Source organism: Peromyscus maniculatus, chromosome 19 (genome assembly GCF_049852395.1).
Source record: "Peromyscus maniculatus bairdii isolate BWxNUB_F1_BW_parent chromosome 19, HU_Pman_BW_mat_3.1, whole genome shotgun sequence".
Classification (NCBI taxonomy): Eukaryota; Metazoa; Chordata; class Mammalia; order Rodentia; family Cricetidae; genus Peromyscus; species Peromyscus maniculatus.
This window is the reverse complement of record NC_134870.1, coordinates 6,118,719-6,142,366: the sequence shown is the minus strand read 5'-3', so window position 1 is coordinate 6,142,366 and position 23,648 is coordinate 6,118,719. Positions and strand designations below refer to the sequence as shown.

The following is a 23,648-nucleotide window of genomic DNA, read 5'->3' as shown; positions in this document are numbered from 1 at the left end:
TCCACCACGTCTGTTCTGGGGGTAGAACTCTGGTTGTGAGACCTGACGGCAAGCACCTCCACCCACTGAGCTGCCTTGCCAGCTTCCTCACCCTGCATAAGGCCTGGGTCTTCGGTAGCATGTCGCTAATGTGCCCCAGTTCTCATCACGTCGAGGCTAACAGAAGAACTTCCTCACTGTGCGTTGGGAAGTGTAGTTAGGTAATACGTGGAAAGCGCTTTCTAACCTGTAATCCGCCACACAAAACTCAATTCCACGTTAGTATTTGAGGTGTTTTTCGTTCAATCTTGTGTTAAATATTACTTCGGCAGTGGAGATGGAGTCAGTTAACAGGCCAAGCGTCTTTAAAAATATTCAGGAGTAACTCCTATCTGTTCCCTCCAATTCAAATCAAATATTTACACCCACAATTGAAAAAGAAGAGGAGGTGGGCGGTGGGGGTGTGTGTGGAGGGAATGAATGGTTTCTTTTTCACAAGGAAAATACATGTGGATGCAGCTTTAGAACTGTTTATTTTAAAACAGGGTCTCTCGTAGCCCATGCTGTCCTCAAACTCAATATGTTTGCGGAGCCAAGGATGCCCCCTCCCTCTGCTTTCTAAGGGGCTGGGATTACAGGCACTCAGCTCTGTGCCTGGTGTCCTGGTGGCTTTTTCCCCAGAGCTGAAATAGAGCCCAGGGCTTTAACCATGCTAGGCAAGCGTTGTCCCAGCGAAGCTACATTTCTTTATCTTATAATATTTTAAGATTAAATACAATGTTTTAAGGTGTTTTACCTGCATTCTGTCTATGTACTAGTTTCGTGCCTGGCACCCTCAGAGACCAGAAGTGGGCATCAGATCCCCGTGGTTGTGAGCTGCCATGTGGGTGCTGGGAATCAAACCTGGGTCATCTAGGAGGACAACCATTGCTTATAACCACAGAGACATTTCCCCAGCCCTTCAATCTTGAATAGTACCAACCTACAAAGGTCGTTTTAGCATAAGGCGGCATTGGTGCAGAATGGGGACCATCAGAGTTTCCTTCCTGTCTTCAGAGCTGGGTATCAAAGGTCTACCAGTAGAGGGTCAGCTACAAATCAGCTGGGAACAGAATGTCAGCCGTGAATGAGCTGGAAATGGATCATGCTAATTTGATCCTTTTTTTTTTAAACTTGTATTATTCTAGGGTGTAATCGGTAGCTGCAAGGTGATGTAAAAGACTGTCTTTATGCCCTATCACAGATTGTTTGGGGTTTGTTCTTTGTTGTTGTTTTAATGTCTGAAGTAAAAAGTATTTAAGTGTGATGACTGAACCAGCCGCTAAGGGTGGATGCCTGCTTAGCACGTGGGAGCCACAGAGAGAGACGGATGCGGCCTGAGCTGGTGGGACCACCACTGCCTGCTACTTAGTCCGCCTTTCACTGTGATGATTTACTTCTCCCTTTTGCCATACGTGGGCTTTCTTTAACACCACCCTCTGGAATATCGCCACTCTGCTTCATTAAGCACATAGAAAACAAATTCTCTGTTGCCCGTAGAAGAAAAGGACCTCCAACATTCTAACGTAAAATCCCACAAATGTTTAAGAAAACGGCCTTTGATCATCTTGGTTTGGATTGCATAGATAATATTGCTCTGAAAATGCATCATTCTGCTGCTGTTTCCTGCTGACAGAGAGGAGGTTCTAGGTGGAAAAAGCTGCCTAAGGAGGGCTGGAGAGGCTTTGAAAGGAATGAAGGGAAGTCTCAGGCACCAGCTTCAAAGGTTGTGTCTATTTCTTGTTTTGATCACCAAGTCCCAGGCCTCTTGGTTCTGCATGAGAACAGGCCCTGGAATACCAGGCTCCCCTCAGACAGGGTCCTCCTCTGGAGCTACAGAGATGAGTGTATCCTTACTCTGAAAAAGTCACAAGTAGATGCCACAGCCATTGTTACATAATTTTTATGTAAGTAACTTTCCGCTGAATTGCTAGCACACTGCCTGACGCTCTGAGACATGCCTGGGGTTTCTTATCCCAACATAAGGATTAGCAGAAGCCTTGCAATCCCCTGTTCTGGGGAAAAATACTAAAAGATAGACTTGAGTGGCGTTTGCCTGGATCTGTTGGCAATATGATTTATGGCAGATTAGGTAGCTAGTATCAAAGGAAGGGTGATAGGGATGTGAATTCCAGGAGGAGGTAAACTTGACCCTCTAAATTATTTCCTCTCATTCCTTCCCTACCAGAGTCCCCTGCAGCCAGGGAAAATGTGTCCTGCTCTTGGGTCAGTGAGAGGCTCCAAGTGGCATTGACCTCCACGCTGATACCTCCACCAGCCTGGGGACACCAGAGACAATTCTGGAGTAAAAAGTAACAATTCCCTTTCTTCTTTAAGATCCCACTCCCCAGACAGAGTTTTGGGGACCGTAGCCTAAGGTTCTGGGAAGCAGCTGAGAAAATGCCTGTTGTGTGGGCTGTGACTTCGGAATGAGACCACAGGGCCTGTAGAGTCAAGTTGAACTTCCAGTGCCAGACTCTGGGATCTCATGGCACACAGGCTGCTCCACATAATGTTCCAGCAGATGCTCCGTGAACAACCACCCTCCCAGGCTGCAAGTTCAGACTCCCTGTCAAGTTGGAAAAGACTCATGGAGCCCCATCATCACCCTTGGTGGGCAGGAAAGCACTCTCTGTGAATTGTTTAACTAGCTCAGAGAACCTGGTGGTGTGGTGGGAGGGGCAAGTTCTAGCAGTTTGTTTGGGGACAGAAAGAGCTTGATGGAACTGGCCGGGTGCCTCTGAGGTGCAGGTGTGAGGCTGGCAGTGTAGGAGGCACAGCCAGGGAAAACACCAGGCGGAAGGCTGGGCAGACATCACTGTCCTTGTGGAACCCAGCCTCCTACCCACTCCATGCTGGGGTCACAGATAAAGAACCCAGGGGCCTTGGGCAGATCATGAAACTTAGAAAAGTCAAATCCCTGGGCCCAGGAAGTAATTCAGTGGTAGGACACATGCCTGGCATGTTTAATACCCAGAAGAGAAGGCGAGGAAAGAGAGAAAATGAGCAGGAGGGGAGGAAGGGGGAGAGGAGGAAGAGGAGGAGAAGAAATAGTAATAGTAGTAGTAAATAATAATAATAATAATAATAATAATAATAATAATAATAATGGTTTAAAATGCCCAAATCTTGCTTGAAATAGTTTAGAAGAAAACAAGATTTAATTACAGCATTGAAATGGCAAGCCATTGGATTTAATACAGTTCATAAAATGGTTCTTGACCATTATGCACTTGGCTCTGTGTGAGGCACTAGGTATAAAATGACACAACAGAACAAACCACAGGGCTCACCCTGGACCGGACACAACAGAACAAACCACAGGGCTCACACTGGACCGGACACAGGTAACAACAGAACAAACCACAGGGCTCACACTGGACCAGACACAACAGAACAAACCACAGGGCTCACACTGAACCAGACACAGGTTTTATCTTGGGTAAGAAATGTAAAGAATACTTGTGAAGAAAATTTTTTTTCTTTTTCTTAAGGGAAACTTAATATCATAAATCCAGAGAGAACATGATCCAAGCATAAGAACATCTCTGAATGGGTAGTTCCCCAACAATAACGAAAAAATAGCAATGATGCATGTACTTAGCACAGATCTCCCCACCTCCCTTTCATCTAATGATTTCAAAGACTTTAGCAGACACTTCTGTGTTAATCCTCTGGTACTAAAGCTGACTCTTCCATGCTTCTTTAAAAGAACAAAAGAATTGGCATGCGAATATCCACATCCCACAGGGAAGAAAGTTCTGGAAACAATGTGTGCTCACCCTATATGAGAAGCATCCAGCAGCACGTTTAAGGGTCCTATTAATTTATCCAGAAAAGCAAGGTGGGACTCAAAAAAAAATCACCCTCAATGCCCACAAAATGCAAGCTACTCAGAAGGGAGGTGGGTGGTGGGTAGGAAGCTATTTTTAATGCATCTTTGGGCATTCTGATGTTTTTTCTTTCAGAGCTAGGCCTTGAACTCAGGCCTTCCACATGCTAGGCAAGTATTCTGCCACTAAGCTGCATCCTCAGCTACCTTAGGCACACCTCCATATGCCTTAGAGACTTGAAGTAAGTCCCAGGTACTTTCTGGGAAGGCTTGTTTTCAGAAATAGAAAGAAGTGTGCTGGAGATTTAGCTCTCTGGATAGAATGCTTGCCATACAACTGTGAAGACCGAAGTTTGGACCTTCAGCACCAATGTAAACGCCAGGCATGTTATCTGCATCCCCAGCAGAGTGTGGAGACAGAAGCCCACTAGCCAGTCTAGCTGAAACTCAATCTCCATGCAGGTCACTTTCTCAAAAACTTAGAGAAACAATCGATGAAAACAACCTGGCCTCCAAACACACCTGCATGGGCAAGAGCAGCTCTGTATGCACTTGCATACCATACACCCCCCATCACACACACACACACACACACACACACACACACACACACACACACGAAGGAAAAATCAAGATTGCATTTCAACAGTATGACAGATAAAGACATTGAGACAGTTGGATGGCTGACTCTGTCCAAGCCCTTTGGTGGATCCCCTCAGGAACATAGCCATATGAAGAGGAAAATTTACAAATGCAAGAATTAAAGCGTTTGCAGAATTAAAGTGACCAGGGTCCCTAATTATGTAGCAATCATACCTCCTTAGCATTCTTGCCCACATTCTCCATCTTCAAAATCTCTTTCTCACCGGTAATGGGATGCTGCACCTCCTCCCTCTCCTCCTCTCCTGGTCAGCTGTGATTCAAAGGAAAGTCCGTTGAACTCTTCAGGCTTGACTCACGCAGTCCTGTCATCCGAGGAAACTGTCCCAAGCAGCTGCTGGCTTTCGGTGCTCTGGGGGGTCTCCTTGTGCCTGGTTCTCAAGAAATAGGGTATCATCCACGGCCTTGCAAAGTTCCTTTGACGACTCCCTGCTCCTCCCTCCCTTCCACAACTTCTCTGCGGAGGTACAATTATAAAATATGATAGAAGCATTGCCATTGGACATAGAGTAGAGATGAGGACTGGTGATGTAGGTCCGTTGGGGGAATGCTTGCCTAGAGGGCTCAAGCTCTGGGTTCCATCTCCAGCATGGCATACAGCGGCTAGGTGGCCCAGAACTGCAATGCCAGCAAAAGACAAGAGGATTACTAGTTCAGGCTTATTCTTAACTGTGTATCAAGTGTGAAGTTAGCCTGGTTTAGACCCAGCCTCAAAAACAGAACAACAAAGACAAGTATTAGAGATGGTTTTGTGAAGCCATCGGGGTCTTCACAGATAATTAAGAACACGTCGACTATTCCAGAAAGTAAAGCATCCAAGGCAGAATGAGAACACTTGAGTGAAGGTTCCTGACATTAGTAGACACAGATGGCCCAGTTCATAAGGTCGCTGCAGTGAGACTAGAGCCCATTCTGGGTGTGTCAGTGGAGTTCCTTGAATTGAGACTAGAAATGTGACTTAAAGGTTACACAGATAAGAAATAGCAGTGATTGATTTTAGCAAGGCTGTTGGCTCTGGGTCCAAGTAACTTGCTAGCCCTCTGTCTCTTCTTGTACAGAGAGGAAGATAGAAACAGGAGCTCATAGGCTAATGGGTAACATGAACAAGTTAAGGTCACAGCTATACACATGCATACAAATCTGTTGAGTATTTTCACTATGCCAGGCAAGCTCGGCACCAATACAAAATAACAGCTCAAGGCAAAGGACACCAAGACATCCAGGGCCATCCAAAGACAAGGAGTCAAACGAAGCCGCGACACAATGCGAAGCAGTGCACTCTTCTAGGGAGGGCACTGTTCTGCTCTTTGTCTTTCCTCTGCCCCTGGATCAGTGACAGACATGCTATTGGAACAGGAGAGCATGAAGTGAAAGGGACAGATTTGGTGTGGATGCAATAAGACAAAGAAGAAAACTTCTAGGTTCCTGGCTTGGAGGCATGTGAAGCAGGGAATACAGGAGGAGATGGTCTGGGGGACTTAAGTAAGCACCCCATCCCAACCAATTTGTGCCTTGGGAGTGATGACCCCCCAGTGTGACTCTGTTTAGGTATACAGTCTTTAAGAAAGTAACGCCGGGCGGTGGTGGCACACGCCTTTAATCCCAGCACTCAGGAGGCAGAGGCAGGTGGATCTCTGTGAGTTCAAGGCCAGCCTGGTCTCCAAAGTGAGTTCCAGGAGAGGCAAAAAGCTACACAGAGAAACCCTGTCTCGAAAAACCAAAAAAAAAAGAAAGAAAGAAAGAAACTATGATAAAATGAGTTCTTAAAGGTAGGACCCTATTCTGCTAGAGCTGGGATCTTTGGAACAAGAAAGACAGAAAGACACTAGGCTCTCCACACCCTTTCAACCAGAGAAGAGTCAGCCAGCCCCTACTGGCACTTTTATTTTGGACTTTTAGCCTTCAGAACGATGAGAAAATAAATGTCTGTCATTTAAGCCATCCGGTCTCAAGTGTTTTGTGATGGCAGTTAATGTGGATGGACACAATGGGAGCGACAGTTAGTTCACTTATTGATAAAGGCCCACTGTGGGTTGAAAGCAAGCCATGGGTTAGGCAGGGCTTGGTGCTCCTGTGCAGGTGAGAGGCTGGGAAGGACCAGGCAGAGGAGCAGGGGTTGTTTAAAACCTTAGACAGATGAATTAGGGTGGCTTTCCTTGAATCTGAGATGCAGCCCAGACCTGGGCCGAGGGTAGAGCAAGAATTAGCATTCCTTAGTTGTAAGCAAGAGGAATTTAAGTCAGGAGCGCTTCACAGTACAAGTGTCGTGGATCTATAAAGGAAGTAGAGAATCACTGAAACCCAAGGTCAGAATTCTAGAGTGTATCATCTTGAAGGCCAGCCTTCAAAACCTTCCCGACACAGAACGTGCCCAGCACTGTCAGCTGGAGCACATCACAGGCGGCATGGGGACCTCCTTCCTGACCCCACTGTTCTTCCTTCTCTCTATTCCTGAGAGACAGGCTCAAGTTTCTGGCTGACCTGCGGACTGGTTGTCCCAGACACCCATCCTCGGCCATGTGACAGACCCTGCCTCGTCACCAATGGCTGTGAGCCAGGTGTGGGGTTGACAGGCACTTTCACAGAAGCATTTCGGGTGGAGAGTCGGACACTAAGATCATTATTTTGGGTTTTAGGCTTGCTTGAGTTAAAGGATGTTTAGTTGAAAACACAGGACTTCGGGAAAATCCAGCAAGTATTTGAAGAAGTGGACTACTCAACTGAGCAGGGCAAGCCATGGAGACAGGTTCAGGGGTGATAGATAAACATCCATCTCCAATTAATGAAGCAAGAAGGGACCACATTTCTAGGATACAAAATTAAAACAATACCAAGGCATAGTTTCTGGGAAATTAAAGTCTTTCAGTATGTGTTGAAAGGGAGGTCATGCCCCACCCTGAATCAGTACAGCACATACTCAGCACCAAATTCTTAGTACAAAGGAGATTTATTATTGGGGGGGGGGAGTGGGAGGTGAAGAAGAGGCTGCAAAGGCGGCAGCAGCAGCAGAAAGGGAGGAGAGAGAGAGAGCCCCCCCCCCCCCCCCCCCCCGGTGTTCTGCAGGAGTGGGTTTTTAAGGAGGGAAGGGGAAGTCTGGGCTAGGGTGAGCTGGTAAATCCTGATTGGACATGCTCACCAAATAATGAATGTTGATTGTTGAACCTTGGTGTTTTGTCTCAGGAATGCGTTGGTGCCCAAATAAGGGAGTAGACCTTGGGAGCTAGCTTTAGGAATGGAACAATTTTTAGCAAGGGAGAAGAAAGGGGGTAAAAGGGAAGACCTGTCTTCAGTGTTTGCCATGCTTGGGCCTGCTGGAGCACCTCCACCTGTCTTCCCTCAGTCACCACTGTAAATGGTCACACGTTTTATACACACACACACACACACACACACACACACACACACACACACACACACTCACTCACTCACTCACATTTACATCTGCAAAATTTGTCCGTAATCTTTTAGTTCAGTTTTTTTCATCAAAAGTCTTAGAGGCAGGTGCACTCAATACCTACAAACCTATGTTATTCCATCTGCAGTTGGCATTCTGTTGAATGGATCAGACATTATTTATTCACTATCCACTTCCAAAATTAGATTCAGTCCAGCGATTCTGAATTAGAAGCTGTGCTTCAACAGCATTCTGGAACATGTCTGAATACGGCCCAGATTCTTAGAAATGAGTTGCTGGGTGGAAAGAGTTACACAGTTTGCCCACTGGCTTCACCTGCCATCCATCCTCTATAACAGTGGTTCTCAGCCTTCCTAATGCTGCTGCGATCCTCATGCTGTGGTGACCCCCAACCATAAAATTATTTCGTTGCTACTTCATAACTGTAATTTTACTACTGTTATGAATCATAATGTAAATATCTGATATGCAGGATCAGATGATATGTGATTCCTGTGAAAGGGTCATTTGATTCCCCAAAAGGGTCATGACCCACAGGTTGAGAACCACTGCTCTATAAGGTGGTACCAGTATATACTGCTGGCAATAAAGGACGATGTATAGTTATTACCCCACATCTGGACTGTTTAAGCTATTTTGGGTCATGAACTCCTTTAAAATTTTGTGGATCTCTGTTCTAGGAAAATATGCAGATATATCACACACATGCTGCAAAGAGTTTCTGTGGGTTTTAACCACCTGGGAGCCTGCTCCCTTGTATGAAATAACTCTGAATACACACTTGTGAATGGGTCTCCATCTTTAACTGCTTGGACAAGCTCCCAGGCCAGACCACTACCCAGAGCAGATCCATCAGGCTTCCTAGGACGGAGCTCATGGTCAGCAGACTCTGCAGTCCATACGTGTTGTTTTAACTCACAACCAGACTCAAAAGCTTCTGTGGTAGAGGAGAGGCCTGAGGGAACTAAAGAACTAAGTAGGACCCAGTGACGTGGCTCAGCAGTAAATGCGCCTGCTGCATTCTAGACAGCCTGCCTTCCATCCTTGAGCCCTGCGTGGTGGAAAAGGAACTGGCCCTACAAGTTCTTCTTCTGACCCCGTACATATACCCTGGCGTGCTTTCACATGACCCACCCCCCAACACTAAATAAACACAATTAAAACATTTTTTTTTTTTTTTAAAGAATGAAGACAGGGCTCAGCAAGTCAGGAACACTGGCTGCTCTTCCAGAGGACCCAGGTTCAATTCCCAGCACTCACATGGCAGGTCACAACTCTCTGTAACGCCAGTTCCAGGGGCTCCGACACCCTCTTCTGGCCTCCATGAACCCTAGGCACTCACATGATACACAGATATACATACAAGCAGAACACCCACACACAGAAAATAAAATGATAATAAAAATGTAAAAATAAATCAATAGAAGAACAAAGGCAATGTGGATCAGCAGAGGAGAAATGAGAAAAAAAAAACCCTGGTGTTTTAGGGGCAGGGCCAACTCAGGTTTCGGCGTCCTCCCAGCTTCTCCCACACTGGCTGAGCCACGGACGCGGCATGAAAGACACTTTACCGTAGTCCTGCCGTGCCAACCTGAGGAGGCTTTGCGCCCCTGACCCTTACCCCATTGTCCCTCCTTTGCTGAGTCATTCTTTTGGGTGTTGTCTCAGCCCATTATCTGCTGCGGTTACAAAATACCTTCGAGAAGATGACTTCAAGGAGAGACATTTATTTTGGCTCATGACCCTGTAGGCTGGGAACCCCACAAACAGGGTGCTGGCATGGGCCTACTTCAACTCATGACAGAGAGCAGAAAGGCAAGCAGGTTAGTACAGAAGGGACACACACACACACACACACACACACACACACACACACACACACACACACACTCACACACACACGGTGGCCTCACTATGTAACAACCCAATCTTGGAGAAACTAATCCAGTCCCTGGAGAAAGGTATTAATGTCCCCTCTGGTTCACAGTGCTGGAGAGCAAGCATGGGCTCATGTGAGGTAAGCACTCACATGCTTACTGCCGAGTTACATCCCCGGACCTTATGACAATCCCTCTGGATGATCAAGTCATCAGGGCTCCACCCCAACACCATTGCATCAACAATCAGATACCCACAAGTGCTTCAGAGGGGACACACAACACTCACACCAGGGCAGTTATTTGTATCCACCTTCTCCTTGGCCTGCGGTTCTCAAGAATGAAGTGGGGAGCCAGCAGCAGTCCCTGGGAGTATGAACCCCCTTGTCCTACCTGGGTCTGGCTCCATCAGACACCTGGAGAAGGCCCAGCACTCCCAGTTCCCATTGGCCTCCTGGGCCATTTGGAGGCCCAGGCAAGCGTCAGGATCAGTGGGAACTGTGGACCACAGTGCTGCTGAAAACCGGGGCTTAGGCAGCCTTGACCCCAGCCTTCCCACTTCCCTTAAATGATTGACAGGTCACATTGGCTCAGCATGTGGATCTTCTAAGGAAGAGGTTTCGTAATTTTCATCCCATTTTCCAGGGGATTCACAGTCCCAATGTGGTTAGTTACCATTGCTGGAAAGGAAATTGCTTTCTGGTTTAATAAATTATATTAGCTTTAGAAGCAGTGTTTCTTGTGGTGGGGTCAGACTGGCATTAAAATGGTCTGTGCTGAGGGTGGCGTGCACATCCCTGAGCCACATTCCTGTCCTCCGGAGCTGACACCTGAGAATCTGCATTTTTACACAGGTTCTCCAGGCGAATGAGACATTGTGATGCTGCCTTGGGCTCCAGATCTAAAAGCTGGCAACTCGGGCCTGGGAGACAGCTCAGCTGGTAGAGCGCTTGTCTTGCAAGTTCTGTTCCCAGAACCCAAAGAAAAGAGACAGATGAGGTGTAGCCTGCTTATAGCTAATTCTAGCAGTGAAGAGGTAGAACCCCGTGGATACCTGGGATGCCCCAACTGGTCACCTAGCCTACTCTGTGAATTCCTGGCCGGTGAGATACCCCTTTTCAAAAAACAAAGTGAACAGGACCTGATGAATGACACCAAAATCTGACCTCTGGCCTGAATACACACACACACACACACACACACACACACACACACACACACACACACAGTTCTAAGAAAGCTAAATTAACTATGAATTTAGAATACATATTAGTCACCAAAAACATGGTGCTAAGGTCTAAAAAGCCCTTGCTACCAATCCCCTAAATGTACCAAACTGGGATTGACTGCAGGCTCCTCCTTCCGAGTCCTCTCCCTCCATGGTCGTCCCCTTAAATGCTGTCCCCTGGGTGTCAGCAGATGGTTGCAGAAGGAGCCTGGCTTGGATGTTGTCTTCAAACCCCAGTAACTCAAAACAGCTTCCCAGGACGGGAGACCTTCAAAGGCAGGCTGAAAGAGGCTAGCCGGAAGAAAGGCCTAAGGAAAAACTATTAATAAACACACCAGCCTACCCAAGCCGCATCCTCTCTAGTGCCAGGTGATGTGTGTTTCCTGGAACACGTCCCCTTCCTACCTGCTTTACCATGTGCTTGGTACATTTTACCAAACATCCATCATCATAGCTCGTTTCCTCTCACGGAACCTCACAGAACAGGCCATGGATGAAGGGACGAGATTTGTTTCTTGCAGTTCTGGAAGCTGGGAAGTTTAAGAGCAGTGAGAAGGACAACCTCGTGAGCAGCTCTTAGCTGGTGAGGAGGATGCAGAAGCCTGAAGCGGCACAGGGTGTCTGATGCAAGAGAGGGAAACTGTGCCAGAGAGAGCAGGCTTTTACGACAAGGCCACTCCTTCCATTACCCATTAAGCCATTAATCCCTGAGTGAATTAATAGGTCCATGAGGGCCAAGCCCTCGTGACCCAGTCCTCTCCTAAAGGTCTCACCTCTCAAGTGTCATTAACATATCACTTTAGGGATTAAGTCTCTAGCACATAAAATTTGGAAGATTCATTCAAACCGTAGCATCCACTGATGGCATATTGTCACTTCTGGAAGTTTAAATATTTAATACTTAGAACTTAAACAGTAAACTCTATGCAGTTGAATCTGTGGGAATACACACACACACACACACACACACACACACACACACACACACCGCCCCAGAAAAACAGAAAAAGGATCAAAAGAGACTGGGCCAGAGAATTGTTTAGAAAGTGTGTGTGCTCAGGTTCCACTCATGTGTAACACAGGGACCAGCTTCACATGTATTTGTAAGAAAGGAATTAGTGCTCCAAGCTGAGACCCTCAGCAAACACTCCCTAAATATGAACCAGAAATCACACACACACACACACACACACACACACACACACACACACACACTCCTACCCAGGTTAGATTCCTATGGGATTGTTCATTTTATTTTATAGCCAGAATGATAAACCCCAGTCCTGTTTTGTGCTTTTTAACTTCAGGGAAGGGCCGAAGACAGAAATGATAGCACAGTGGATGCCATCAATACTAGAGGAGTCGGTTCTGTTCGGAGAGTCACATGCGCTCCTGGGATGGGTCAGTCAGAAGACCGACTGTAGAAAGAGTAACAGTGAAGGGCTAAGACTCTTCCTCCGTAGTAACGCTGTCCCATCTCTGCACACGTGGCTCACAGGACAGAGAGGCTGGACACAGCGTTTCTGGTTTCCCGCCCCTCTGTACCGCAGTCCTCTCTGGCAGGTGTGAAGCATCCCCAGCATCAAGTTGAAGAAATGGAACAAACTCATCCCAGGGCTTCTTTAAATATTCAGATAGACCCACGTGCCCCTATTGGTTAAATTAAGCGTTTCTAAGAAAAAAGTAAGTCAATTAGTTCAAAATGTGGGTTAGTGCCTCTGGGTATTTAAAAGAGGATTTTTTTTTTCTTTTTTAGTTCATTAGAAACACAGCCACAGGGCAGGTACATACCAACTCCTCCTCACGTCCTGTGAGGGGCCACCAAACACCTTGATACCAGTTTCTGCTATCTGGAGCTTCAAATGCTGGACCTTAAACTGGCTCAGTGCTTTGAACGTATTGTTAACATTTAGCCCTTTTATTTAATATCCTTTATCTTCAGTTTTATTATCAATAGTCACTAAGAGGTGCCTGGCGAGGCTACTGAGAAAGTCTGTTTCCTTCTCCATTTAGGAATACTTTTTGACTTTTGTCAAAGAAGGCAGGCCTCTGAGACACCATGAAAAATCACTAAATACCCTTTGAACATAAACTTCAGAACCAGTTAGTCCAAATGGCCTAGACACAATAAACCAAATGAAACTAAATAGAAATAAAACAAGATATTTCTTAAGAAAATGGTCTTCTGGAAGTGATTTCTTGGCCAAAGACTATGAACATTTTCATGACTTGCAGTCATTTTTCTTAAGAGGCTGTCCTACCTCGATGATAATGACAAAAAACATGAAAAAAAATTATATCAACATATTGTTTTTAATTTTGTTCATTTTGTTTTGATCTCCCTAGTTCAATAAGCTATTTTAATATAGCAAATACCTTCAGAAATAATTTATATACTGAAACCATTATAAAGAACCCCATTACTCAAAAACATTTATTACATGACATTAATGAATATCATTAGCTCTTCTTCCACTTTCATTAGTATTGTGATGAAATGAAAATACATATTACTTAACAACAGTACTGATGGATGCTTCAGTGGACTCTGTAGAGGCGTAGCTAGAAGATAAGGAAGTGGCACACCTTGTTAAGAGTAGGTTTGACTATCTTTACATTTGAATTCTTTATTGGCCAAGTGACATTTTATTGTCAGGATATTATAACAAAGGGAGACAGCACATTTTCAGATTTCACAAACACAATTTGCTTATGGAAAACCACATTCCTCTTGTACATTATTCATTTTAAAAACACTGGGAAACTAGTAGATAAGTACTTAGCTGGAAAGGTCCAGAACTACAGTCAGCTGGTAGTAATTAGAATCTAAACATTCTACTCCTGTCAATCACTATGTTGAGTTTACTGTGGCCTATTTTTCTGGCACAGAATCAAAGACAAAAATATGCAATATTCTACCTTGCCCCCCAAAGATGCACACAGAAGAGCCCGGGACTTGGTTGTTTTGCAGGCTAATCTGGTTGGGTGAGTAAGCATTCCTTTTGTCTCCAAATTCCTCTAAAACACAAATGTGTCTTTACTTCCAATAAGCTAGGAAAATAGAACCACTGTCTGGCAAAGATTATGCTGTGCTTAGACTGTTTCTACAATACTTGAAGTCCAGGACCTCAGCCTAGCGGCATCCTGCCTTCCAAAATCCCTAGGACACAGGCACAGAAATTTGAGTGGCAGGGAATCATTTCCTTAAGAGCTAGTGGTGTGTGTGTGTGTGTGTGTGTGTGTGTGTGTGAGAGAGAGAGAGAGAGAGAGAGAGAGAGAGAGAGAGAGAGAGAGAGAGAGAGAAGAAGAAGAAGAAGAAGAAGAAGAAGAAGAAGAAGAAGAAGAAGAAGAAGAAGAAGAAGAAGAAGAAGAAGAAGAAGAAGAGAGACTGTATGTGAGAGTGTGTGGATTGGAGAGTGTGTGTGTGTGTGTGTGTGTGTGTGTGTGTGAGAGAGAGAGAGAGAGAGAGAGAGAGAGAGAGAGAGAGAGAGGTTGAAAGTGGTCAAGAAGTTTGGTCATGTGCTATGGAACGAGTTTGTCCATGCTAGTGAAGTCTGGAAGACCTGGGCCATATGGTCTAACTTTTTAACTTTTATTTTCAATGTTTCTGCAGTGCTGGGGATCAAATTGAGGGCCTCTTGCTTGCCAAGCTGGTGTTCCTTCACTAACTACACACCACAGCCTTGGTTTTCTTGTATATAAAGAAATGTGGAAAATATTGGAGTTTTAATAGCTAATAAATAGCCTTGTGCAGCTCAGCATGTCTGGCATTCCAGCACTTGGGAGGCTGAGGCAGAAAGATCTTGAGTTTGGGGCCAATCTGAGCTACAACACGAGTCCCTGTCTCAAAACTCAAAACAACAACAAAAATAAAACAAAACAAAATGAGCCAATGGTTAAATGTTTACTAATGTTTCAGATACCATGTTAAATGCTTGGATGCATACTAACTTATTTAAATTTCAAAACAACCAAAAGTTGTGTCCCAGAACATAGAATAAGGAGATTGAGGCACTAAAAAAAAAGCAGCTGGAAGGTAAAATGCACCCCACCACAACCTGGGTTCAGACAGAGACTTTCAGCAGTTCTGCTCCACAGTCTGCAATTAGCATCTCTCTCCCTACACGTGAGCACGTGCACAATTATTGTGTTTACTATATGCCAGCCATCTTGCTAAAATATTTGGGGAAAATAAATGGGGTTACAGTCACAAGACATGTTTTTGTCCTTTCAGAGTTATTTCTCTGCCACTTTGTAGAGTTAGATTACGTGAGTTCAAACTTCATCTGAATTCAAAAAACATTACTCAAGATGATCTTCAATTGAATGCAACAGAATTAATAGTGAAATTGAAAAAAAAGACATGTCAAAATAGCTTCGATTTGAATTCATATTTAGCCTCAAAATCACTTTATGAATCCTTAAGTAATCAAATCAAGAGAGCATGCTTTTCTCTTTTGATTCGTTTCTTTAAAGTGATTAACTAAATGCTTTTTCTGGCCTCTGCCCAAGAGCCCACAAAATCCTGTGGGTTTACCAGGGTAAATCCCCTCAACTCACCTCTCACAACACACAGACACCTCCATTCCCTAGCCCTCTCTTTAAAGAGTCCCTAGTATCTGACTCCACTGGGTCGGGGAGGTGGCCCCTCCCTCTACTGCTGTAATCACTTTCTACAAAACATTCCACCAGAGAAAAACATTGATAGTGGAAATATTAACCCAAAGCAGTCACTGAATTCTCTTTAACTCCCAGGAACTGGTGGTATCTAATCATTCTTCTTTGTCCTGCTTTTGAATTGTAGAATATCATTCATTAGCTTTTTCAAGTTAAAAAATTCCAGTAAATATAGGATTTAACTAAATGCTACCCTGATTGTTCACGTTCATTCATTTGTAATAGACGGCTGGAGAGCTCATCCTGCTCTGGGCAGCGTTCTGGGACACTCAGGTGTATTGGGTTAGTAGAGGAAGCATGGTACTAAAGGCACTTAGACAGAGTTCCTAGCAGACGAGCCTGAGAAGGCTGGAAGCCATAGCTCAGTCGGAGTGTGAACGTTTTGATGGCTTTTGGAAGAGTTTGCCTGGTGGTTTTCCTAATTGATATTGACAACAAAAATATGAAAATCTGGAATGGGAATCCACGGTTGATAAAGCAGGTGTGTGAGGGGTGCCGGGATGATCTCCTCCCCAAATCACCTTGTCTCCACTTTCTGAAATAGGGAAACAGATACATGAGTGGTCTTTGCTGATGATGCTGGTGGAGACAGCTCATGTGGACAAGGCATCTTGTGGAAGCTGCTCAGATCTTCAGGTGCCTTATGGTGAAGAATCTAAAGGTGGGGTGGCTGCAGCAAAAGTTCCACATGGGGCTGGATTGCTTTTTGCAATACAGAAACCACATCTCTCACAGTTTAAGTGGTGAGCAGAATAGACTCCACGACCTAGGTGAAGGACTTAGAAAACAGAGAGGCTAAACAAATAACATTGCCTCTACAAAAATATTAAGAGGGCATTTAAAAATATTTTTCGATTTCAAATTGAGTATATGTAAAAGACCATTTAATAAACCTGGAATTGAACTCTTTTATGAGTTCAGCTGTAATTTTATGTTACTGGGTCTTAACAATTAAGCAACCTTTCCTCCTTATCTTTCTTTCATTTGATGGAAGCAGAGGAGAAAGAGCACATATTTCTCGTTGTGTTTGTTTGGTTTTGTTTGGCAGTTCTGCCTGGTAACTATGTTGGTTACCAGCCTGACGAGGTCTCTTCAGTATTTGATGAAGTCTCCTTACAGGTATAAAATTTTGGTTGCGGGGCAGAAGCTGATGCGATGCTAGGAGGTGGATAAACAGCCCTGCGACAGTCAGGCCAATTCATACTTTCCAAGGTGTGTTTTTTATCCCTAGTTTAAGTTCGGGTCCTGCCCGTTCTTCCAAAAACGCCAAGGCAGTTCCTGAAACTGCTGTTTCTCCAAGTCCGTTAAAAAGTGATTCGTGCCTGGGTGGCATTTCCCCCTCTTCAGCCCTGCGATTCCCACCTCCACCGCCTGGCTTTTGCCAGTAGGGACTTGCCCTGGGGGGTATTTTGTCCTGGGAACACAAAACTATTTTCTTTTCTGGAAATACGTTGACGTCAACTGGGAGCTGTTTTTGGTTGCTTTGTTTCCCGGAGCGTCCAATCCAGCATACTGCCTCCGGCAAACTGCAAGCAATTGGAAGCAGCTCCCCCAGAGGGGAGTGGAGCCGGTGTCTGCGTGGGAGCGGGTTGGGGAGTGGTTGTAGCCCGTCTGCTGCAAAAAGGGGAGCTCTGGAGAGCTACTCCCTTGTGGGCCCAAGCGTGGAGCTGGATCCCCTGGCAAAGTCCGGGGCGCAGCCCCCGAGCTAGGGTGAAGGACCCTTGGTTCATGGCAAGTCTAGAGATCAAAGCCATTGGTAGTAAGGTGACTTGCCCCCGGCCCAACTGAGGTCTCAGTACCCGAGCAATTCTCAGAGATTACAAAATCTGACAGCATCCCGGGATCAAAGGTCCGCTCTCCAGAAGAGGCAGTGTGCGACTAGCATGTGCAGGCTCATGAGCTGAGCTCCGGGCTGTGTGTCCGTCTAGCTGCCCACTGCTCCCAGGTCTAGGAAGGGAGTGCATCTCACAACGTGTTTCCAGGGGCTAAGACGGCGAACAGAACGCTGTGACAAATCCCACCACCTCTCTAGTAGGACCGAGGAAAGTAGTCCCTAGAAGTCCAACCCCAAAGACCCTTTCCTCCTCCTCGGACGGATGTAGTTTGTCTGTGATGAGAGGGCGCGTGGGCGTCTGTGTGTGTGTGTGTGTGTGTGTGTGTGTGTGTGTGTGTGTGTGTGTGTTTCCCCGAGGAGCTTGAGGAAACCTGAGAGGCAGGGACTTGTTACAACTTGTTTCACACCTGGCCTGGCTTCCCCAGCGCTCTGTGGTGTCCAGGGCTGAGGAGGCGACGAAAGATGGTTGCAGAGAAGCCACTGACATCTCCCTCTCAGATGCCCACGCTGCCCGGACTTAGCTTTCTTTCTTCTTACTTAACATTCTTTGTAAATTACAATGTGATGGCTAGTTTCTATTGAGGCACAAAATGATAAACGCCCTGAAAAAAAAAAGACAAAACAAGATAGGCAGCAGGGACAGAGGGAACAAATAGTTGAGACAGGACTCTCCACAACCGCATTGAGACTTAGAGGCAAATTCCAATGACGCACGCAAGGACCCAGCGAGGCTGCCTCCAGGGAGGCCCGGCCTGGCACATGGGTACACTGCTGAGATCTGGCTCCATTGGTTTTCCATGGCCTTGAGTCTCAGACCTCGCTAGAGAGCCTGGGGACAGTTGGGCATCCTGAGGAGCTGGAGAAAGTTAGGATGCAGCTCATCTCTGGAGACCGCCCTGGCTATTGCCACCAAAGAACAGTTAAGGTCCGGTTGGCACTAGGGCACTGGCCCCCAGGGCCGGGAGAGAACGGGAGGTAGTGACGCGAAGACGTGCCCAGAGCCTGGGCGCGCCAAGGGCGGGGGTTTGGCTGGAAGTGGGACAGTATCTCCTATGGGAAAGCGGGACCCAGCGAGCTCTTTGGCTGTCTTTCCAGTTTCCGAGGTGCCCGCCCCCACGCGCCGGAGGCAGCGCAGCCCCGAGGGCGAATGCAGGGCAGTTGGCAAACTTAAAAGTGAGAGCGCGCTCGAGATCCAAATTGCCGGAATTGTGGCTAGAGCGGGGGCGACCCAAGTCGAAGTTCACTTTTTCCAACAGCCCGCTCACCGGCTTGTCCTTTAGGGATCCGCGCTGCTTTAGTGCCAACCTAGGCATTCCTTGCCCCGGGGTGTTGTGTCATTTTGCTCTGGGGCAGGGAGGACGGCGGCCCGAGTGGGTGGCGAGTGGGTCCCTGGGGTCCCGGAAAGCTCCTCTTCCCACGTCTCCCCTCCCACCAACCCCTCCCAGTCTTCTTTCTTTCTTGCACTTTCCCGGGGCTGGCTAGACCAGCGCGGACTTGCCCCAGACCTTTGGGGAGCGCCCCAGGTCTTTAATGACAGCTTAAAAGTGGCAGTTGGAAAAGTCTAAACAGATGAGGCTGACGAGGGGCGTGTTCCGCTCCTTAGCAAGAGTCGGGATGGGAGCTGGGAGCCGCGCTGCTGGCCCCAGGCCCCCGCGCCTCGCCGCCAGCAAGTAGGTGGGGGAGCCGCCGCTGCCGCCAGCCCCATCCCGCTCCCAAGCCTCGCCCGCTGCGCCCTGGCCGCGGGCGCAGAGAGGGTGCAGGGCCTCGCGGAGCCTCCTCCACCCAGCTCATTAACCTGCCTGCTCCGGGCGGTCCCGGACACCGGCTCCTCGCAGCAGCACCCGCGGCCCGCACACTGCAGCAGCCGCCCGGATCCCCCGGCTCCGGGGGGCAATGAGGGGGCGGTGGAGGGGGCACTGCTCCTCCGGCATTACCTAGGGAAGCGACACCGCCCCGCCCTCCCGCCGGCCCTCCCTCGCGCCCGCCGGGGCCCGCGCGCCGGCTCCGCTAGAGGGTAAGTTGGGAGTGTTTCGCCCCCACCGACAGCTCTCCCTCCCCTTCCTATTTTTTTTTTCCCCCAAAGTTTTCCTAGAAGTGGGGATCGGACTGGGGGGGAGGACGAAGGTCCCGCCGGGCTCCCTCTTTTACCCTCTCCAGGCCACAGTTACCCCCCACTTCCCCTCCCTGGCATCCCCTCGCCCCTCCCGAGTGGCGCTCGGGAATGACAATTGGAGCGCGGCTCCTTTAAGAGCCCGGCTTTGCCTCCCGGTAGCTGAAGGTCATTAAACACAAAAGCTCTCAGCGCTGCGGTCCAATATAGCGCATGCGCCCTGCCCGAGGACTGGCAGGGAGACGGCAATATGGCGAGAATGCCTGGCAGCGGGGACTGTAACACCAGCGCGGGCGGCAGCGCCGCCGCCGCGGCGGAGAACAATGGGGAGCGGGGCGAGGGCGAGCGCGGGGCCGGGGGCCGCGGACGCCGCCACGGCCGCCCGCACTACTGCAGCGCGGGCGAGGAGGAGGAGGAAGAGGAGGAGGAGGAGGAGGACGAGATCCAGGAGGTGCAGATAACGGGGGACGAGGAGGAGGAGGACGGAGGTGGGGGGCTGGAGGACGAGGAGGAGGAGGAGGAAGAGGAGGAGATGGGGATGGACTGGGAAGAGCCCCTGGAGCCGGAGGACTCGGCCGGGGAGGAGCTGGAGCCCGAGCCGGTCCATATGATCCATATGGACCAGAGCGCCGCGCTGGAGCCCGAGGCGCCGCCGCGTCTGCTAGCTCCCCGGGCCCGCGCGGGGCCGCCGGGGGACAGCGCGGAGCTGGACCCCGACGTGCTGCAGCGCCCCGAGCGGGCCCGGCTGAGCGAGAACACCCGGCTGGCTACCCGCTACGCCGTGCGCATCTTCCGGGAGTACCTGAGCGAAAAGGCTCAGAGCCCGGACTTCGAGACCATGGACAAGGGGGCGCTGTGCCGCGTGCTGCGCTCCTTCTACGCCGAGGCCCGTTCCAAGAGCGGCCAGCTCTACAGCAAGTCCTCGCTCATCAGCATCCGCAGCTCCCTCAACCGCTACCTCAACGAGCCCCCGTACTGTCGCACGCTCGACCTCACCAAGGACCCCGAGCTGCGCAGCGCCAACCTGACGCTAGCCGCAGTCATCCGCAAGCTCGAGGAACAGGGCGCAGGGCCGGTAGTGCAGAAGCAAGCCATCACGCGCGCCGACCTGCGCAAGCTCTACACCTCCAGCGTCTTCAGCACCAACACGCCCTTTGGGCTGCTCAACAAGGTCTGGTTCGAGACCTGCATGTACTTCTGCACGCGCGGCCGCGAGAACCAGCGCGAGCTGGAGGAGGACTCCTTCGGGCTGGCCATGGACGAGGACGGTCGCAAGTTCGTCTACTTCAAGTCGCTCGGGCCTTACCACAAGTCGCGCTCCTCGTCCTGGAGTAAGAAGCGGGCGGAAAGCAGCGACGAAGAGAACTTGCCGCGCATGTACGAGACGGGCACTGAGTTCTGTCCCTATGCCAGCTTTGTCAAGTACCTGTCGAAGCGCAATCCCCTCTGTAAGGCGTTCTTCCAGCGGCCCCGGGACCACTGCAGCGAGGGCGATGTGACCTGGTACGAGAACAAAGCCATAGGCAAGAACTTGCTGGGCACCAGGATGCAGATGCTCTCCAAGGCAGCCAAGCTGTCCAAGACCTACACTAACCACTGCATCGGCGCGGTGTCCATTGCCACGCTCAACAGCATCGCGGGCATCGGGACCAAGCTAGGCTCCCCGGCCCCGCAGGGCTGCTATACCGAGCCTCTGAACGGGTCAGCTCGTCACCACTCCCACCATCCCCCGACCCATCCTTCCCACCACCACCGCCCCCAGCCACCCTCGCTGGGGAACACGTATATCCTCCCCAAAGACAGCCAGGTCGGGCCCGACGTGAAATCCGAGGCTGCGCCCAAGCGCGCACTGTACGAGTCAGTGTTCGGGTCCGGGGAAATCTGCGGCCCTTCTTCCCCCAAAAGACTTTGTATCCGTCCTTCCTCGGAACCTGTGGATGCGGTGGTGGTGGTTTCCGTGAAACACGACCCCCTGCCTCTTCTTCCAGAAGTCAATGGGCACCGAAGCTCCAATTCTCCCTCCATAGTCTCACCTGCTATTGTTTCCCCCACCCAGGTAACCAAACCAACGTCTATGCATGAAACATTTGTCGGGTACCACTTCGGGACTAACTTTTATGCTCTTGTCGGTCGGGGTCGGGGTGGAGCGGGGGGGGGGCATTTTTTTTCTTTATATAAGTAGTTGTTATACCGCACCGGATTTGATACAGTTCCTAGAAATGTAACTCTTCGTGCTTTGGCGGAAACTCTACCCCTAACCTTAAAAGATGCCAGGGATCCTTAGCTTCCAAGTCTTTGCAGCGAAGTAACGCTAGAAACCTCGAGGCTGTCAGAAGAGAAGGTTTAAGCTCGCTCTTGAAGTTCCTCTCCATGATGCCCGAGTTTTATAAGGCAAGGATTGCCAGAGCGCTGAATAGAGGTAGTTATCTTGAGTAAATTAGAATGAAGTTACTTTTAAAATACTTCATTACATACTCGCCACAACTTCTGAAGGTAGAAAAAATACGCTTCTAAATGATTAAAAAGAAAGCATGCCAATTCCACTTCCTGTAGATGGCTTTTTTTGTTGTTGTTAAAGAAAAGGGGCGGAGACTGCCGCGTCAGGCAATGGAGTGCCAGTTTATTCTTTTAACATGGAGCGGCGTGTAACGTGACCTTTGGGGTGTCATTCCCATTAGTGTTTGTTAATATTACTCAGATGAGAAAGTGATGTCTGAGCTACGGACGTGATACCCAGATGATGTGCAGCTGTGACGTGCCAAGCTGGTTCTGGGCACTGGAACAGGTTTATTCATCCCTAGCCCAGTTGAGGCTCACTATCTGGGGCCCAAACAAGGAAGAGAAAGAAAGTGTTGGGGGGCAGGGGGGGGGCAGGCATCACTCCAGAGTAAGTAAACAGCCACAGGAGGATCGAACTTGGGCAAATCAGTTCACCCGTTTGGACTTTAGGTATCGTCATTAAATCTGAAAGAAACCCAATGTGAAATTATCAGTGACGGTAGTGACCACGCAGAGACCAGGACCTGAAGTATTAGAGGCTCTTTCCCGTCTGCTTGCCTGGAGGAACCTGTTCACCAGCACTGCTGAGGTTATGTTCCTGTTCTGGACGCTTCTCCAGAAGGCAGGCGGAGGAGGTCTCTTATGGCCCGGGTTTGCTGGCAGGAGCCACAGGAATTTTTTACCATCTTGACCCCTCCCCCCCCACTCCTCCCCCCCCCCTCCCCATCAGCAGAAATAGGAATTCTGCCCCAGGTCTGGAGAAATAGTGAGGGCCCATCACTACCTCTGTGCTTTCTCCAAAGTGGAAATTCCAGTTTGGGACAAGCTGACCCTTTCAGAGGCTTACTAGCTAATGGGCATGCCTCAAGGCTGCCAGGAAGGGCTGTGAACGGCAGGCAGGGTAAACACCACTGGCTTCTCAACCCGCAGAGCCCCCCTCCCCCCCCCCCCCAGGCTGTGTTCTGTGCTTCTCTCTGTATGCAGTTCATTCTGTCAGGGGTTGTTTAAAAAAATTTTATGGGTGGAGAGTCGGGTTTGCTTTCTTTGAAAGCAAAGCAAAAATGTTCACAGTCTTCTAATAAATACAGTTAAAGTGCCCCGGGTTAGAGGCACATCTGATTAAGAGCTTTAGCACCTAAGAATGTGTATTAAATATGTATGTACGCTGGATAATAATGAAACGTCCGTTCTGGATATCGGTGTTGCATAGATGTGCAACCCAAGAGTCCATAACAGTTTTTTGTGTGTTTTTCTCCTTCTTTCCTCACGTTTGTTTTCTGATTGCACTCCCCCACCCCATCATGGTGTTTCATTTACCCTAGTGAGCTAAATCAGCCTATGAAACTTTATCCTGACACTTTTATTATTCTCAAGTCATTGTCAGGCAACTCCCAAGTTAAATGTAGATCTGGGTATGTTTTGCTTATGTGATTACTAACTGTGGCTGTCCAGTAACATTTCAGCTGTTCCTCTCTTTTAGTTACAACTACAGAAAAGG

General features: G+C 48.5%; 1 protein-coding gene across 5 annotated transcripts in view; it reads left to right on the top strand.

Annotated features, from left to right (window-relative positions):
* Kctd1 (potassium channel tetramerization domain containing 1) overlaps positions 1–23,648 on the top strand; it is a 208,493-nt gene that overhangs the window by 84,045 nt on the left and 100,800 nt on the right. Inside the window, exon 1 of one of the 5 annotated variants that reach the window (XM_076554768.1) lies at positions 18,329–18,466. The exons of 1 other annotated variant lie outside the window; for it this stretch is intronic. In XM_076554768.1, the coding sequence (XP_076410883.1) occupies positions 18,413–18,466 (54 nt within the window). In that variant the 5' untranslated portion in view covers positions 18,329–18,412. 3 more of the 5 variants (XM_016001599.3, XR_013045977.1, XM_076554767.1) reach the window with 3 other exon arrangements.